We start from the raw sequence: 20,218 nt of genomic DNA on the forward strand, positions 1-20,218 counted from the left end.
CCAATTAAAAAAATAATAAAAGAAAAACCCTATGTGTGGATTGTAACATTTTTTGAATCAGACTCATCTTTTATTTCCATGCCCTATGAACCTACATGAGGATGTGTATATATGGTATTTCCACAGGTGTCCCCACCCAGAGATACTCCCAGTCGCACCACTTCATAGAAGTCCTCTCTGACTTAATCCTCCCACTCCTCTTCACACTCACCCCATAGGCCCCCCACACAGCCTTCAGGCTACGTAATGTGACAAGCTTAGCAGCTGCAGACCTGGGGCTCATGTGACTTGTAGACACCCCTCCTAAATGTTTGAGTTCCTTTTTAAATCAAAATCAAAACAAAGAATGAACTTCTGTTAGAAAAAAAAAAAGAGGACTTTAGTATATGACATTAACACTATTGCCTTTCTATCCACACAGTGGTAAAATACACCTTTGCATGTCAAGTCATAGAGGAAAGCATGGTGACAGTTACTACCGCTGCCTTGCAACTGCATCTGTCTCCATTGTAAGGCCTGTGAAATTATCTGGGTTGGCCCTGCCAAGGCAACCACAGGAGGGACTTGAAATTCAATCAATCTACAGTAGGCTATAGATGTCATAAATACCCAAATAGCCTTTTGCAGAAAAAAGGGCTCTTTTCCTTGCTAGGAACTGGCTTCCCATGAACCACAGCACCCTGCAGATGCACTGGCCTTCCAAATACAAAGGGCAGAGACAGTTCTGGGGCAAGACTCAAACCCAAGGCAAGAATGCCTACTGGGGCAGGCACCCACAGGAAGGGGCTGCACCTGCTGAAGGCATGTTCTGAGCTCTGTCACCAGATCACCTTAGTTTCTGGAGTACAATGAGACATTGTGGGAATGCAGAAGCAAATCAGGGTGCCAAGGAGGCTGTGTGACAGACCCCAAGAGATGAGCAGAGTGCTAAGGGAATTCACACGTGGGGACCATCACTTCCTTCGGGGGAATTAAAGCAAACTTCCAGGAGGAGGCCAACCTCCTGCTCCTTGGCAAGCACTCTTCCCAACTTTCTTAGTATGCCTTTCGTTCATGAGCCCAGACACAGCAGCGATTTTAGAGTTTCTAATCCACTTACCTCCAAAGTGAACTCTCCGTCACGCTCCCCAGGTTGAAGTCATATAGCTTCGTCAGGATAAGGATGACCTGCAAGGGGGTAGCGGGTGAGGGAGCAGGGGAAGAACACAGGGGGAAAAACAAAGCTTCCTTTAGTTTGTGTGACAGCACATCATGCATCTTAAATCACCCCCAGGAGGGCTTAGTATTTATCCTTTGCATTGAGGGGCATTACAGGATCAAGTAAAGGGGAAATTATTAGTTTAATGCATCCCCATAACTGGTAGCATTTATTTTAATCCTATCAATGCTTTGCATTTTAAATAAAACATGTCAACAAGAATTAATTGGATATCCACAGTTCTTTCTCCACATCTGCCTTTCTTCAAAATCAGGCACAGGCCAGCTGGCTTTGTTCACCACCAAGACCACCCAGAGATCAGAGCACACACTTGCTTTGTTTTTTTTTTTTTTTAAGCTTTATTTATTTGAAAAGCAGTTAGAGAGAGAGAGAGAGAGAGAGAGAGAAGAGACAAAGATCTTCCATCTGCTGGTCACTCCCTAAATGGCCAGGGCTGACTCAGGCCAAAGCCATGAGTCAGGAGCTTCTTCTGGGTCTCTCATGTGAGTACAAGGGCCCAAGGACTTGGGCCACCTCCTGCTACATTCCCAGGTCCATCAGCAGAGAGCCAAGTCAGAAGTGGAGCAGCCAGGACACGAACCAGCACCCATATGGGATGCTGGTACTGCTTAACCTGCTGTGCCATAGCACTGGGCCCCACCCACATGCTTTTCATATAAAGATGAGACTGGCTTCCAGAATTGTACCTACAGGGCAAGAAGGATCTGGGCATGATTCTTTGTTTCTACACATGAGCTTCAAAGAGATTTTGTATTTCCTCTGGTGGGGGTCTCAGCAGACATAAATATGTGAATGGCACACAGGTCCGGTCCCCAACATCTTCCATTGTCACCTACCATTGACCCAATGGTATCTGCCTCACTGTGGAGCAATGTGGGGAGCAACCCAGACTTAGACTAAGTTACTGGAATTAAGACTTATTCTATGCATCTGCTCTCCCACAATATGGCGCTGGGAGAGAAGAAAACAGTTTCTACACAGCTGCCTCCAGTTCAGCCAATGAACTGTAGGACCTGCTCCTGATTGGAGGAGAGCAGCGTACTCGGCGTGTGGGCAGCCGAGCACGGATTGGCGGAGGAGGACTATAAAGGAGGAGAGAGACGGCATGCACCAGGAACATCTAAGGGGAACATCTAAGGGGAACACCTGTGCAGCCCCCGAGAGAGCCGGCCGGCGGTGTGCCGCTCCCCTGCGGAAGTGGGGAATGTGGCCAGGGGGAACTGCCCTTCCACGGAGGTGGAAGGGATAGTAGCCAACCCGGGAAGAACCAGCAGCAAACCCGGGGAGGGCCGAGCAGACGAAAGAACAGCGCAGGGTCCTGTGTCGTTCCTCCACGAAGAGGGGGAGCGACAGAGCAAGCAGGTCATTGGACTTCACTGGACATGAGGATGACTTTCTTGACTCCAACTGAAGTTAAGAAACCATAAGGAGGGCCAGCACTGTGGCGCAGTAGGCTAAGCCTCTGCCTACAGTGCTGGAGTCCATATGGATGCTGGTTCAAGTCCCAGCTGATCCACTTCTAGTCCAGCTCTTTTAATGTGCCTGGGAAATCAGAGGAATATGGCCCAAGTCCTTGGGCCCCTGCACCCACGTGGGAGACCGAGAAGAAGCCCCTGGTTCCTGGCTTCGGCATTGCCCAGCCCCGGCCATCACCGCCATTTGGGGAGTGAACCAGTGGAGGAAAGAACTCTGTCTCTCCCTCTCTGTATCTCTGCTTCCCAAATAAATATATAAATCTTTAAAAAAGAAAAAAAAAGAAACCCATAATTAAACTACAGGCACCAGAGAACTAGAGCTGTCTCTAATATGGTTAGTGCTTTTCTGAATGGCTCTTGATCTGCTCAGTCTATTGCATACCAAGAGGACCTGGTTATCAGGTGTTTCTCTGCCAGCCTCTCACGCTTAGGCATGACAATGGCTTAGGCACAACTCCATATTTCAAAGGATGCTAAGCTCATGCACCTGAATCGATTTTAATCAAAATGCAGGTGTGTAATATACCTTGCCTGCCTGCACGCGTGATAATCCAGTTACACATAATTGTGTTTATCTAAATTTAATGCACAACTCATTTCACTTTTCTCAGCTCCTTCCTATTCCACAATTTAACTTCCTCCAGTTCATTTGCACAGCAGCCATTAAACTCTTTCCGAGATAATGAATTTCTGCTACCAGGATGGGACTTTCCCATTCTAGGTATCCACTTAAAATTAAAGAAAAATAATCAACCATTATATTGAACATTTTTATGGCACTTAACTAACAACAAAATGCTCACTTTGAGATTTACTCTCATGCAGCACTCCATGGGGTCAATCAGCCCCATTTCCATTTCTTCTATGTAAATGAATAAAAAAGATTTAAAGGCAAAGGATGTGACCCTTTCAAGTAAAGATAGTCCATGGCCAAGTTGGCTTGAGACATTGAATTCCTCTGCAAGGCCATTACGGGAGGGCTCATAAGTTTCCTCCCAGATTGTGTTCCTTTAATGAGGGACAGGCTGGTGAGAAACATACTATGGCTATTTGCAGAACAGGGGTACCTCCAAAGTTACCTGTCCTCTCACCATAGCACAACAGCAGAGTGCACATCCATGGCACACATCAATGGCACTGCTATTATAGTATAGTGGACAACCTCACTGGCAGAGTTACCTGCAGTTATCTGTACAAAGCTCCCTGTCCTATTACCACAGACCAACAATAAGGAGTGTGCAGTGGTTTTTCTCCATGGTCAGTTGGTGCTCCTTGCCTCTCCTATCCATGGTTAGTTCTCTCATTTGTTAAAGTCTGAGACTAATATTGTCAGGAGACTGATCCACACCCTCCTAAACCAATTCCCGGGATGTACCACATCACTACTGTTTGCTGAATTCACACACACACACACACACACTCAAATTCTTCTTCCCTTCATTTGGCCTTTTATTTACATTTTCAAAGTCACCATGTGGAAGCATGGCTAGCTATGTGCAGACAACCCAAATTCTACAGAACAAGCTTAAAACTCGGCTCTAATAAGGATGAGTCAGAACAACCATTTGTGGCTCTGAAGGAGCAAGGCAAGCCACTTTGTTTTCTTCCAATATCAGGAATACTAATCTCAAAAAACAAACAAACAAACATTCAATCCATGTTGTTGTGGCTAGGAGTCCCATTTAACTCATAGAGCTTTTAATAACCGGGCCTGGAAACCCCTTCGTATCCAAATCTAGGACCACCCAAATTCTTTCCCTCCCTTGATTATGTCTTTGCCTCCTTCCGTCTGCCCTTCATTCCTTTCTTCCTCTATTGAATGTCTATGATATTCTGACCATAGGGCTCCATGTACAGGATACATAAGTAAAAATCTGGATCCTTTCCTCTAGAAGCTCACAATCTACTAGCAGGAAAGCCCCACAAACAAATGAGCACAAGATTTCCTGCAAGGAGTGGCAGGTGTTATGGTGGAATAAACAGCAAAAGATGGGAATGTTGGGGCACGGGGCACCAAATCCAGAGAACACATAAAGGAGGTCAGGAAAGGCTTCCTTGGTGAAACCCAACCTGATACCTAAGAACAGAAGCCAGCTGAAGTGGGACGAAGGAGAGTCTCTAAAACAAGAAGCACCACAGGCGAAGTCTCAGATACTCAAGATAAATCATTCAAAAGAGTATTATAGGCCAGTGCTGTGGCTCACTAGGCTAATCTTCCACCTGCAGCGCTGGCATCCCGGGTTCTAGACCTGGCTGGGGCTCCGGATTCTGTCCCGGTTGCTCCTCTTCTAGTCCTGCTCTCTGCTGTGGCCTGGGAAGGCAGTGGAGGATGGCCCAAGTGCTTGGGCCCTGTACCCACATGGGAGACCAGGAGGAAGCACCTGGCTCCTGGCTTTGGATCGGCGCAGCGCGCCGGCCGTAGCAACCATTTGAGGGGTGACCCAACGTAAGGAAGACCTTTCTCTGTCTCTTTAACTCTGCCTGTCAAAAAAAAAAAAAAAAGTATTATATTCCTCTTAGTTTCTCCTTCCCCTAGTAACTGCCATGAGAATTTCCTTTCAGATCTGTGACTTCTAGGAGTACAACTGACTATAGACCCCAGCTGTTGTGCTCCAAAACTCACTGCTACCTTTTTACCACATCTACACCTCTTAACAACTACTCCTTGTCAGCAGAGACAAAAAAAGCAGACTTATATCTGGGAGGTATCAGATTCATTTTAATGGCAATATAGACTTCAAGATTTTCTAGGAGTGTGGGCAGCCACAAGTAGTTGCTCCCTTTGTTTACACTTAAACATATGAATGGAGACTTCCCTGCACAGGCTAGGGAGATTCCCGGAAGAGGCAGGAAGAACCTAAACCTCTCACAAGAGATAATATAGATCATCAGTCACACCTGAAACCTGCATTTATCACCTACGTGTTTTATTGTAACCTTAAAAGCCTTTTTGATATGTAAATCTTTTGTGCTCCTTCTTGTAAACAACTGGTCAAGTTTAAATACTACTGGATTTATTCAATAAATGAGCTTTGATCAGGACTTGTCTTGGCTCCATTCTTTGCGTCTTTGTCCCCGCATTCCCACTCTCAGTTTCAGGAAAACCCAGTTCATTGTGCTGCAGGCCAGCACAAGGGGCCTTGCTGAATTTTCCCTAGAACTTCATTACAGTCTGAGATGTTCCAAGCCAATCTTCCTTCCTTTCTCCCTGGTCTCCTATACTTAAGGTCAGAGATGTATCTCGACTTACAGCTGTCTCAGTCTCTTCCGGCACCTTTCCTGTTTTCTTCCATGGGAATATTTCCTGCTAAGTTTCTTGGACATATAATTTCATATTGGTGCCTTTCTTGGAGAGTCCAGACTGCCACACCTCTATGAATATTCTTTCTGCCTTCATGGCAGATGATTTCAATTTTACCTGTTAATTCACACATTTTCTTCAACAGAAACCTTCACTGGCTCTCTCTGCCTAAGGATGAAATCTAGACTCCATACTGGCATTTAAGACACTTTATATTCTGGTTCATGCATGCTTTTCCAACCCCTTTTCCAATTCTCAAAAACCTCTCTGTCCTAAGAAATCTAAGTTTCCTAAAGTTTTGTAGATTTGTCAAACACACATCTCCATCATCACAGCAGATTGCTGCATCGTTGCCTGTGACCAGTCCTGTCACTGATGCCCATACTTTCCTGCCTGTTCTTTGAGACACAATCCAAAGCCTACTTCCTTTAGGCAGTGGCCCAAGATTATCCCAGTCAATGTTTTTTCTCCTCTACAGTTTCATTTTGCTTCAAATAGAGTTGCATAATTCACCACTTGGGTAAACACCGTTTTTTAGATGCAGGAGATTCCATGAGTTGCCTTCTCAACTAGATTCTGAGGTGAGGATCATCTTTGGAAATCAGACTCTTCAAAAACAGACTTCGCCTATCAAAGCTTCTTACAAAATAATTTTTTTGAGATTTTATTATTTATTTACTTGACAGGTAGAGTCACAGACAGTGAGAGGGAGAGACAGAGAGAAAGGTCTTCCCTCCATTGGTTCACTCCCCAAATGGCTGCAACGGCCAGAGCTGCACTGATCCGAAGCCAGGAGCCAGGTGCTTCCTCCTGGTCTCCATGGGTGCAGGGCCCAAGCACTTGGGACATCCTCCACTGCTTACCCAGGCCACAGCAGAGAGCTGGACTGGAAGAGGAGCAACCGGGAATAGAACTGGTACCCATATGGGATGCCGGTGCCCACAGGTGGAGGATTAACCTAGTGCACCACGGCGCCGGCCCCCAAAATAATTATTTTTGAGTCAATGGAAACATATTGATGTTTTGGTGGTAAATCAGAGACTTCAACAGGAAATAGCAGGAAGCTGGTCTATTTTGTGGATAAGGAAACTAAGTCTCAGAGATATGATTCAAGTTCAAAACCAAGCATTACTGGGCCTTGACCAAGTGTTCCAGAGTAATTATTTCCAAGAGTAAGACAAGAAACCTACCATCACTGTGAAGCTGGTTTAATGCAGATTTCCTGACCCCAACCCCAGCAAGTTTAACTCAACGGATCCTGGCTGAGATCTAGAAATTGTTTTGGCAACAAAGAGCCAATTTTGAAAAGGACTCTGTGACATCATGATTCCTCCTCTCTGCTTCATTTCATTGGATAGAATGACCCAACTTTTTCTACTATGCTGAAATCCTTTCTTTAGCTTTAATTTAATTTTACAAATAAAGCAGGCAGGAAGAGCTACTGAGGGATTACACCTCAGCAAAGTCCCACCAGTATTCCCCAGAGGAAATGTCAACAGGCGGAGAATTAGGGGCTGGAAGCCTCCTTCATCCTGCAGCCCAGCATAGAAAGACATTTATAGAGCTATGAAGCGATGATAAAGTAACCTTCAGGCATAAGATGTTCTGTGATGAGCAAACAAAACCAAGACTGATAGAAAGCCTGCCTACTTCCAGCCTTTCTCACCACCCAGGCCTTCCCAACACAAGCAGAGTGGGAGGAACTTACTAGAGGAGACAACCAAAAGCACATACATGGAGTAAATTCACCCAACAAACCCCAGGCTGCTGGGAAACTACTGAGACCACACAGAACAGATGCCTGTGACCCCCGGGAAACACCAAGGATGGACAGGACATGCAGGAGAGGTGTAGAGGCTCACCCTGGATCTGCCACTGAGCCCGACCTGACTCCTGACTCCCCTCCAGCTGATGCCCCCAGGACTGGAGGGGGAGTAGAATTCAAATAAGGAAAAGCTGAGAGTGAACATTAATTGAACCCATTATAAATACCTCATGGTGTAATCCTCAAAACTCAGTGAGCCTTTGGAAAAAGGCAGGTATATAATATCCCCATTTTACAAACGAGGGAACAGAGGCCAAAGTTCAAGCTAACTGTCCCCACAGGATATAACCAGCATATAACCAGCAAGTGACAGACCCAGGATTCCTACCCTGGCCTGTCTAATGCAGCCATACTAACTCCACTCCAGTGAAATGCTCCTCTGTTCAGCCAGTGCTTATGTGGACTGTAGTGTGCAAGACAATGAGAAGGAACACACAGGAGAAAAATATGCCCTTGCCCTTGAGGAGTTTATCATTCATTCGTGAGTAGAACAAATATTTACCAAACACTTGTGTGAGTCAGAAAAGCACCTGCTAAACTCTGGGAATCAGGCAGATATCTAGAGTTCAAGGTCCAAGAGCAAAGATGACTTTTGTTTACTTTGTTCTCCAAGAGAGAAATAGGAAACAAGGAGCAAAGAATCAAATTGTTGGGAGAGCCAGGTTTGTCAAACAGTCTCTGTCAAATAGATACTTTTTTGACCTAATTGGCTACAATCCTGAGGGAGACTACAGAAAGCAGAAGTTAAAATAATTTAGAATAACTTATAAATAAATAGCATTTTTCTCTTCTTATAAGCTACCAACACACATATACACACAAAGAATAGTAAAGTTGACAGGTAGGTCAATAAGTAGACCTGTGTATGTAAATGTAGCTGGGAAACCTTATATGTAGTTAAAATGCTCACATACAGTACAGATAATTTTATTTTAAATTTGCACCTGACATGTTCTCTCAAGTAACACTCTGTCCTCACATCTCTTATAGCTTTTGACACAGTGGGTTAATATAACTACTCTGTATGCCTTTCTCCCCTAAGAGAGTGTGTATTCTTTGAGGTCAGAAATTGGGTATCATTCATTCTGCATCCCCAAGGCCTGACACATACCTGACATGTGACAGGTCCTATACGAAGCCATTTGGGTAAATTATAAAAGCATGACAATAAAAAATGGATGAGAAGCTAAATGTATGAGACAGGTATGGATAGAGCACCCTAAGAATCCAGAAGAAAGCAATTAACTCCAGGACCAGAAAATTGTTCAATAATGAAGGTTGACATGAGCTCAGACTGATGTGTGGTGAGAATGTTGATGATTTGAAATGGAGCCTACTTGTTTGTATGCTTTATTTCTCTTTTTAAACTGGGTAGGGGTCGATAGCAAAGGGAAAGGCACCATTCCAACGACCCGAGTAGCACGGAAGCAGGAACAGTGCTATAGCCATAGCAAGAGCGTGATGTGTTGGGCACCACACATCACGCCCATGAGCCACTCTGAGACCAGTGACACTGCTCCATGGCAGGAAAGACACAACAACCAATGGAAGGGCAGAAGGGGAGCGGGATCATACTTGAAGTGATCAAGTATGGGTTGATGAGTTTAACAGTGAAGAAGGCAGTGACAATAGGGGACTGTAATATAAGAGACCACATGTATCACAAGTAAGGGATAGTGATGTAACAGTAAGGTGCACGCCTGGCCTCTTACAAAATCAGTTGGCACTCTTTGTTGACCATCCACTTCCAACTTCTTGTCCACTGGCATCGAGAATCTTCAGTTGCCTCTAAATGTTCAGGGAAGTGATCAACACACACAATACCAGCAATTAATTCTAGTATTTTTTGCTTTTCCTTCTTTGTTTCATTCATCAATTCCTGCCCTATACCAAGAACAGCACAAATTCTTATTGATAAAATGGTCAAAAGAGAAACAGTTCATGTCATGATGAAACTTAGTCTTCCCCAACTGACTGCCTCCCAGGATTATTGGTATTAGACCGAAGGAACCCCAGTCCCAGGCAGGGCTGCAAAGTGATGCTTCGAGCAGGAAGCTTCTTCTAAACTCTTCACTTCTTTCCTGTGTGCGAAGAAGTAGCCATACACAGATGTTTTAGCCTCTGTTCCACCCTAGAATAATCTTAAATTTTCTTATTTCGAACTTCACTGACCCCAGCCCTCTGCCTCCTGAATGCAGCTTGCATAGTGGCATAGAAAGAACCCAGCATTTGGAACCACAGGCTACACCCAAGACCCAGTCTCATGGTTTGCTACTAGGTGATCCTGAGTAACTTAATTAATGTTTGAAAAAATGGTTCCAATTTCCTGAAATGGGGATAATAGAACACTTACCCCTGCTAGCTCACAGGGTTGTTGATTCAAATCAAATCGGAGAAGCTTTAATTCTCTCCCTAATTCCCAGAGTTTAGCAGGTGCCTTTCTAACTCACCTAAGTGTTTGTAAGCTACACTATGCAAAGACAAGTTGCAAAAGATAATTGTTCTTCAGGACACAGATTCCCAGCTACCCTTATTTGGTCAGAGCTTAGAGCTGCTGAGCTCCTTCTAAAATATACTCATCTATCCTAGATCCCAGCTACACAGCAGAAGGCCACTAATCAGAGCCAGGTGGTTCACCAGCTCCTCCACTCAGCTGCAGAAGGCAGCCCCAGGGGATTCCCGTCCTCTGAAAGGATAATGCGTCATCTGCAAATTCATAAATCAGGATGACGACTGCCCGTGAGCATATTCAGTGGAGTGAGGACCTCTAATGCCTGTAAAATTTTACTCAGAAGGAAAATTACTTTAGTTCATTAAGCCTTCCTGAAATCTTGGTGCCTGCAAATGCATGGATTCTCTGTACATCTCTCTTGCACTCTCTCCCCATACCTTCTCTTACTATCTTTTCCCTGCCCCAACATTACAGTTCTCTGCTCCCTGCCAATTGCAACAGGGGCACACTGGCTGTTTCCCAAAAGGAGCCCACAGTGGCAAGAGAAGCAAGGCTGCCACAATATACACTTCAGAGCCTTTTGAGATCTGTTATCTCTTACTACTACTACCTAGGGGATCCTGCTTTTCCAAGAAGTAAAAATTGAATATCAAAAGTCTAGAGCCCAACTGGCTCCCAGTAGGACAGTATCTAGGCACACTCTGGGAGTTCAGCATAATATAAATGGTGCTCTCTGCCCGCTATGAGTTGTAAAGGCAAGGAATCAAGAGGTACAAGAGCATGAGCATACAATGCATGGTGTTTCTCATGGTGTGCTCAAGGGAGTATCATTAACTATGTGGCTCAAGACAAACTCAGCATGACTCAATTCCTTCCTCATCCAACAAACAGCAATACAAACACAGTTTTCTGAAACGTATGGCCCAGTTTCAGGTCCTCAAGTTTTTGTTTATTCATTCATCAAACCAATATATAGTCTTTCCTTTTTTGCCAAGAGCTGTGGATTCAAGAGTGAAGAATACAAACCATTTTCTTTGGCCTGGTGAAGCTTGTATTCTAGCCTGGAAGATTAAAAAAAAAAAAAGCAGGTAAATGACACAGGGTCAGATGGTGAGGATCAGTGGGAAAGAAAATAAGCAGGAAGAACTAACAGGCCAGAGTGGTCCTAGGAGCAGGTGCAAAGAGGCGAGTCACTGGAGATTATGGATGTAAATGAAGAATCCCACGAAGGACCCTATGAGAAACTGGCATTTAGACAAACTCCTGAATGGGGTGGGAGGTTACGTCATGCAGTTTTCTAACATGACAGGTGGAGGAAGCAGCAGATGCAAAGATCCAGAGGCAGGAGCACTCCAGACATATTCAAGGAATAGGAAGAGTGGGAAAGATGGAGCCGAGTAAAGGGGAAAGTAGCGGAGATGACGCTAAGGAGATTGGGAGGTTTAGACACAGGCCTTGCAAGTCACTATAAGCACTCGGCTCTTACTCAGAGGGTGATGGGAAGCCACTGAAGGATGTCAGTCGATGACTAGAGTTTTAACAGAGTACACTGGTTGCTGTGTTGAGAAAGGCTGAGAAGGGACAAACGTGAATTAGGAGCCAGGGGAATATGCTGTGGTTGGACACAGCAACAACAGCAGAGGAAGGGGAGTGACAAGGGGCGGGACCTAAATGTAGATAAAGCCAAGAAGATTGGCTGACAAATCAGAAATGGCATGTCAACAACAGAATAATGGAGTTTGACTCTCAGCACCGGGACAGAAGCAACTGGAAGCATAGAGCCTCCATTTTATGAGATGAAGACTGATCAGAAGTTTATCTCAAGACAGGAAAGGAGAGATATGTAAGCACAAATCAAACAAAGGAGTCCAATAGGGCACTGGATCCATGAGTCTACCATTCAGAGGAGACAGCTGAGGCTAGACTTCTCACTTATATAGTTGACAGTGATTAGATGGTATCTGAAGACATGAGACAAAATTCAATCACCAAGAGGTGGGAGTGGCTAGAGATAGGACGCTGGAAAGCGGGGGCACTCCAGCCTTCAGAGATCTGGGAAATGAGACAGGGAAACCAGTGTCTTTGGATCTACCAAAATTGACAAAGCAGGAATTTGTGTCCTCTGTGAAGAATCAACAAATGGTGTCTACTATAGACAAAACCTTCAAAATTCAGATGGACAGTGTAGACTCTGATGTTGATACCAGTTGCCTCTGTACTCAGACACTCCCATGTTTGCTTTGTGTCTCCTGTATAAAGCGGCCATTTAGAAATGAGTGAGACTTGCCTAGGCTCATCAACATAGACTCCCTCTTACCCAGGCTGATGCAGATACTACCTACTGCTATTGTTGCATTCTCAATCTGCAAACCAGTGCAGAGTCTCAGTCTCACACCTGGTGGCAGGTTGGCTACATTGCGCCCATCCCATCTCATAAAGGGAGCAATTTCTTCCCATTGCAATTGCTTTCCCTGCCTGCAGTGAATCAAAATCTTTCAATTTCAGAATACCTTATTCACTGTCATGGCTTCCTATATAACATCACTTCTAACAAAAGGAACTCATTTCACAGCAAATGAAGTGCTTTAATGGGTATGCCCCTGCAATTCACTGGTCTTCCAAGAAACCTGATCACTGAGAAGCAGCTGGCCTGATACAATGCTTGAATGGACTTTTGAAGACCCATTGACAGCACTAGCTGAGAGCCATCACCTTTGCGAGGTTGGGGTGTTGTACTCCAGTATGTGAATTAGAAATATGTGGTCAAATTACAAACGTCAGAAAAAAATCAAGGCTGAAAAATAGGAATGGTCCCTCTCATTGTTAGGTCCAATAAGTTCTGGGTAGAAGCAACAGCAGTGGTCACAGGTCTCAGGGCCTGGGATCCTCCCATGCACCTCAACACGCACAGCAGGAACTGGGGTAGGGGAGGCCACTGGCTTCTAGCATTGTTCCTCTCCTTGTGTGCAGGCGTCTAACGGTTCTTGTTGGTACCAACATCTGAGAAACTTGACCTCTTACTTGCGCATCCACTTTCCAGCACTCTTCTAATCGATCCCTGCATTAAATCTTTTCTTTTAGAAATAGCTGGAGTCATAGACTCTGGCTGAACCATCCCAGGAGGAATCCAAGGAGAGTGAGTTTTGTAAGCCAAGTTAATTTTAAGGAGAAAGGGGTAATGAGCTGTGTGAAATGCTGCTAATAGTTAACGTGAATGAGAGAGAATGGACCACTGGATTTAGACTGAAAAGACCTCCAAAATAACTCATTACTTAATTTCTGATCCTCAAACTTCCTCCATACTTAGAACTGTCTAAATTAGAGAACAAGTCCTTTTACCTCCTGCCAAATATTTTATAGTGGCTGCTCACTGTCTTTGGGGATAAAGCCAAAATTCTCAGCATGGCATAAGAAGTCTTCCTCAACCTTGCCCAGCTGATACTTCAAATCTCTTCCAGAGCCATTTTCCCAAAATGTTCCTCTGAATTCTAGCCACAGTGGAATACCCATTTTTCTCCTGTTGTTGCATGTTCCAACTTCTTTACTCAGAATACTCACACTCTTTTCTCTCCTCTGAAGGCCATTTCTCCATTCTTTACCTGATACTGCTATCCTGCCACCCCTCAAAGCCCAGCTCAAATACCATCAGCACTCTGAGGTCTCACCTGTTCCCCAGTTACATCAAAACATAACCGATTTCTCCCTACCCTTCGTACCCCCAATTGGCTGTACATCCTTCCAATCACACTATTAATCAGCTCATAATTGTCTATGTGCATATGTATTTGTACCATCAAGCTATGTGCTTCTTCAGGACAAGGACTCAGTTTTTCTCATTATTATACTACAATAGCACCATGGTCCACTTCATGGGCATGTCACCTATTAACTGATCAATATACAACACATTTGTTCAATTGAAAGCATTGCCATAGGCATTTATAGAAGGTGAATCTCAGCTGGTCTGGTCAAGACAATCTCACAGAAGATGAGAAGATTAAGTGGGATCATAGGCGATGGGGGAAAAATGGAAATTCTAAGTCCTTTACTGTAGAGGTGTATTGTTCTTCAAATACTGTTTTTCAAGGTAGTCTACCAAGCCTTCCCAGAACGGCGAGTTCAAAGTAGCTTGTTGAAGAACTTCAAGAATGTTCACAAGAGGACAAGAGAAATGGGATATAGGAGTAGAAAGGTAAGATAGCAAAAGTAATCTTCTGAAATATGTCTATATTAAGTTTCAAAGAGTTGTTGATTCTCTAAGGATTTCTAAAGAGGACAAAGATATACATCTGTACCCAATGAGATATAAGTTAAAGCAAATACTAGATTTCTAGACAAAAGCATGACTTGATAGACTATATTGTTTCTTTTGTCCAAACTCCTATAGAGGGACAGAGATAGGCACATGTATTCTCAGGACAAGCAGATCCAGATTCTGAAAGGTCAGACAACAACTCAGAACCATTTGGGGGGTTTTATCTCCTTTAATCACAGTGGTGTCAGAAATGCACAAGGAACAACTACTTGCACCAACAGTGATGGGGCCACAGGAGATATCTGCCTTTGTGTCTCTGGTGGCAGTCAGACGTACAGACACAGACATCTATGTACAGCCACACATAGCCACATATGCCCACACATCCACAAGCAGCCGCATCCACCCATGCCCCCATTACTTATATGGGTTTACAGGCAAAAGTTGCCTAAAGCCAAATGCTTATGTAACAGATTGTGGGCAGCTAACCAAGCAAGTGGACCTGTCAGTTACCATACAGGCACAGAGATACGGAAGCATAGAGGCAAAGGAGCAAGAACCAAAGGCATGGGGACCTGAGAACGTCACCTTCCCAAGTTCATGTCATCAACAGCACACTAACATTTACTGAGCACCTACTAAGACCCAAACACTAGGCTTGGTACTCTGTGTGCTATACAGAAAATGGGCACAACTGTGGTAAAAAGTAGATAGCATTATCTACACTGCCCAGAGAGGGAAACTCTCCAGGTCACGTAGCTAGGAAAGACCAGAGTCAGCATCCAAACACAGGCTTATCTGTCCCTCCATGTCCCAGGGAAGGGGTAAGGTGTACCAAAATTAATACACATTAGTCATCCTTAAAAGTAGGCCAGCATTAAGAAAGTACTTTGTAGAATTTGGTCCCTAAAATAGGCAAGTGAAAACCAAGGAAATGGAAATGCAGAGTCATTGAAATAAGGAAATAGCTGTTGACTAGTGGGGAGGTTGCTCAGGTTGGCATACCGAGCCATTAAAAATGAATTAAGAATCTATTCACAGCCATTTCTTGGAACCAATTTGGGTAGCATGCAACCCAGCAACAGAAGTAGGTCAGAGTGACCCCAAAATTCCCTGCCAATTTCTGTATTCCATGACAACAGCTCACCAGAACAAGGGTTGGTTAACTCCAAAGGTGGACAAGGAGTCTAAACTCAGATCACTCTATCTATTCACCATTCCACCCATGCAGCCACCACCAGTGCCTTCCCAACAAGACGACCAAGGGCAAACAGATGTGAGCAGGTGAAAGCTATAACAGTGGCTCCAACACCACTACTGAGAAACTTCTAGATAGAAGTAACAACACAGAAAACATAAGCAACCAAGTTCTTGGAGAAAAGAACAAAAGCTTTTACCCAAACTTGACTTGGAATCCAGGCACTGCTTGCTTTGTGTGACCTTTGGTAAGGGACTTACCCTACCAAGCCTCAGTGCCCTTAGCTTGCAAAGGAGTGGTTACCCCTCCCTACATCAGATTTATGAGAATGAAATAAAAGCTGCCCAGTATTCCCAGGCATACAGTAAGCTCTCAGCATATATTAAGTCCCTCCCTTCCCCGTCTCTGAACAAACCAGGTGATCTGCCACCTGAGTGGACAGACGCCATGTCCTCAAGAGGGGACATGTCTTTTCTTTAGTGATGACAACTTGGAGCTCACAAAATAAAGAGCAAGCTCACCAGGCCTCTCAGTGATGTTGGGATGAAAGCCTGGAATTCCCCATGTGCTGATGCTTGCTTTGTTGTGGATGTGCATTGACAGCCTCCGTGATGGGAGGATCACAGGTCTATCCCAGTCCATTTTGCCTGGTGTATGATCCTACTGACATGTCTCTTTTCAAGGGCTGTTTCTGCTGCTTCAGGCACACGCACTCCCCTCCTTCCACTACTCTTGTCAGAGCCAGGGCTTCCTCGTGGGTCTCAGGAGCTAAAAAGAGTCTCAGCCAAACAATTTTAGCTGCTGACCCCAGTGGATTTCTGGGGGCTCACTAATTCCCCAGACTGGAAGTAACCACTGGTCGGAGGTGGTTCAGATGAGACCAAGGTCAGGGATGTGGTTAGATTGTCAAATGACTCCAGGCAAACATCACATCTGTTTCCTTTGCTATTATATCTCCATCACCTGGGATCATGGCCAGCACCTCATGGATCTCCTGTCAACAATGGTAGAGCAAATGACCTATGACCCAATCCACAGTCTGGCATTTATTGCCACCTCTCTCCTATTCAATCCTACAAATTATCAGAGTCTCTTTCATGGGCCACACACCATGACAAGTAGTGTGCAGGATGTAGGGATGAGACACAAAGTTCCTGACATAAGCACTGTGAGTGAAAGAGAGGAGATGCATATTTATACAACTTCTTACAGGAGGAAGTTGGCTTTGGTCTGACATGCACTAGGTTAGAGACATTGTACCTATCATTCCATGTGAGTCTCACAGGAAGCCTGCAAGGCTGACACATGATAGAAGTGACTGATATTCTAATTAGGATGAAGCAGAGGCTTATCCTTCATGAAGACTTTTATAGGAGGTGATATTTGAGCCAGTTCATTTCAGTAGGTTAAAGAGGACAAGCACTCTTCAGACTAACGAATCAGCGCAAGAATACGCAAGGAGGCTGGACATTGCCAGTCGTGGTCCAGGACTGGAGGGTAGTATGCTTCGAGTGCATGGAGAGGAGATTGAGATCCAGACTGGGGCCAGATGATGATGGTTTTAAATACCAGATGGCTGAATTGCCCGTTACTGCTGTAACAGATGACCAGATTGAAAATAACACAAAGGTATCTTACCTTATAGGTCTGAAGGCCAGAACCCGAAGTTGGGTTTCAGTGACTAAAATCAGGGCATCAGCAAGGCTGTGCTCCTACATTCCTTCTAAAGGCTCTAAGAGAGACCCCAAGCTTGCAGAGGCTGCCTCTGTGCCTTATTCACATTTCCCCTTTCATCTTCAAAAGCCAAATCCCCTTCCTGACCTGGCCTCACTGCAACATTGAGCTTTCTGCCTCCCTCCTCCACCATTAAAGACCCTTGTGTTTACAGTGAACCTAGCCAGACCATCCAAGACAATCACTTCACATTTAACTCAGCTGCGTACAGACCCATTTCCATGTCCCACCTTAAATTTCCCTTGCCAGGTGACCTCACATATGCACAGCTTCCTGGGATCAGAGTAGGGCCATCTTTGGGAAGCCACTATTCTGTGTGCAATATCAGGGTAAAAAGTCTCAACTCGGAGCCAGCATTTGGACACAGCAGGTAAAGCCGCCACCTACAATGCTCACATCCCATGTGAGTACCAGGTGACTTCCGGCTGCTCCACTTCTGATCCAGCTCTCTGCTAATGGACTAGGAAAAGAAGCGGAGGATGATACTAAGCTGATCTTCTGTATATTAAGATAATCGAAAATGAATCTTGATGTGAATGGAAGGGGAGAGGGAGTGGGAAAGGGGAGGGTTGTGGGTGGGAGGGACGGTATGGGGGGGAAGCCATTGTAACACATGAGTCGTACTTTGGAAATTTATATTCATTAAATAAAAGATTAAAAAAAAAAAAAAAAAAAAAAAAGAAGCGGAGGATGGCCTAAGTACTTGCCACTGCCACCCACAGCTGAGACCCAGATGATGATCTTGGCTGTTAATTCCTAGCTTCAGCCTGGCCCAGCCCTGGCTGTTGCAGTCATTTGGAGAGTGAACCAGCACATGAAAGATCTCTCCCTCCCGCCTCCTCCTGCAACTCTGCCTTTGGGAGAGAAAAAGAGTCTCATCTCTATTTAGCAAACATCCTGGAGACATCTAATGTGTTGGATCAAGTGAGTGATATCTTGGGACTTGTGTTTTGGAAATGGTCAGGAGAATGGAGGGTGAATCATTGAAGATGAAAAGCAGTGAGCCTAGTGAGAAGATCTGCAATGAGCCAAACATAGGAGGTCAGAGATCTGAGGTTGGGCAGTGGCAATGGGAAAAGAAAGAAATGAACAAAGTCTGTAAAAGTAGTGGCTAAAAACCGCAAGTGGGGCAAAAGAGAAAAGATGACTCTTAGGTTTCCAGGGAATAGTGCTTCATTGTAATCACAAGGTTGGGCTTGAAAACCAGCTCAGAGGATTTCTTAGGGAAGGACCATCCTGGTGTTCTGAGGCCTAACGGCCCTTATTTCATACTCCAGATTGACTACATGGATTCCAGCATATTTTCATACATCTGTGCATTTTCTCTTTCTTGAACATGGTTTAGGTCTACCTCTACTCCATGTTGCTCTTTTTTTAAGTTTTATTTATTTGAAAGGCAGAATTGTACAAGTAGTGGGGGCAGGGAAACACATCTTCCATCTGCTGGTTTACTCCCCAAATGGCTGCAAGGGCTGGGACTGGGCCAGGACAAAGGCAGGATCATGGCACTCCATCTAATCTCCCACGTGACTGGGCAAGGGCCCAAGCTCTTGGGCCATCTTCTGTTGCTTTCCCAAGAAGAGAGCTGGATGGGAAGTGGAGCATCTGGGATTCAAATCAGCACTCACATGGAGTGCTGGAATCAGAGGCAGTGGCTTAATCTGCTGTGTCACAATGCCACCTCTCCACCCCACCTTGCTCTTGGCCATCTAGAGGACTGGTGAGTATGTTTGTTACTACACAACCACCTGGACTTCAGAGGCTCCCCCCACCCATCTAGTCACTTCCCCAGCTCCTTTCACAAACTTCTAGCCTGGATGTCACCTTGACCAGATTTCATGTTCTTTCTGATTGGTTTTGGTCTAGGTCTTAATCCAGAATAGTAGAGAACTAGACCATGGCAGCCACATTCCAAGACATAAGAGATGAAGGGAGACCCATTCATATGATGAGATTGGGGACGGGGTGGTGAAGATTTTAATTGTTCAAACTCTTGGACAGACACTTGGTCAAAACTCTCAAGTGGTATGCATCATTTATCACAGTAAAAGGACCATCCATTGGAGAAAGAAATTGCTCATAAGTCCTAGACATTCGAGGTAGAAAAATTCAGAGTATAATCAGGGCCATGCCAGACCATGAGAAGAATTGCTCCCCTCTGGTCTTTTACAGAGGCCAGAATTCCTCTCGCAGCCTAACCAATATTCCCACTGGCAAGTTATCTGGACTGCCTAGAACAACATAAGCCTGGGCTTTATGTCCATATAACTCCTCAGCAAGGAGCACAACCTCCCACAGCTGATGGTGGGTGATTTAAGAGCCCTCTCTCGTGTAGCCTAGGACATCATAACAAAGAACATATAATTTATTTGTATTGATTCACCAGCACACAATTGATCATATCTCCTCGTCCTTCCTTTCCCTAAGAATCCATGGCCACAGTCTTGGGAAATTTATCTTCTGCAAAATATCTCTGCAGAAATAGTTGCTCACATATCTCAGCTACAGCAAGAGTCCAGGGCAGGGAAACTTGCCAAGGAAAAGGGGCACAGCAGTCTTTCTTGTGTGTCGACTCTGGTCAAACAAGCTCTCTCCAGGATATGAAGAAGACAAGGCGTGCTTGGGAACTAAAGCCTCCATTCTGAGACCTGAGCTGTCAAACAGAGAAACAGAACTGGAGGATGGTTCAGATCCCTGCTCTGGAAGAACAAGGAGCATGGGGGGCTCATCAGGCTTTGAAATCAAGAGAAGGAATAAAA

The 20,218-nt window shown here is 44.8% G+C and overlaps 1 protein-coding gene across 1 annotated transcript in view; it reads right to left on the reverse strand.

The window, feature by feature from the left end:
* The window catches only part of SORCS3 (sortilin related VPS10 domain containing receptor 3), a 636,710-nt gene that overhangs the window by 429,031 nt on the left and 187,461 nt on the right, over positions 1 to 20,218 (reverse strand). The window contains exon 2 of the mRNA XM_051823565.3: positions 1,100 to 1,167. Coding sequence (XP_051679525.2) covers positions 1,100 to 1,167 — 68 coding nt within the window. The remainder of the gene's footprint in view (positions 1 to 1,099; positions 1,168 to 20,218) is intronic.

This window comes from Oryctolagus cuniculus, chromosome 15 (genome assembly GCF_051225735.1).
Source record: "Oryctolagus cuniculus isolate XC-2025 breed Fujian yellow rabbit chromosome 15, ASM5122573v1, whole genome shotgun sequence".
Lineage (NCBI taxonomy): Eukaryota > Metazoa > Chordata > Mammalia > Lagomorpha > Leporidae > Oryctolagus > Oryctolagus cuniculus.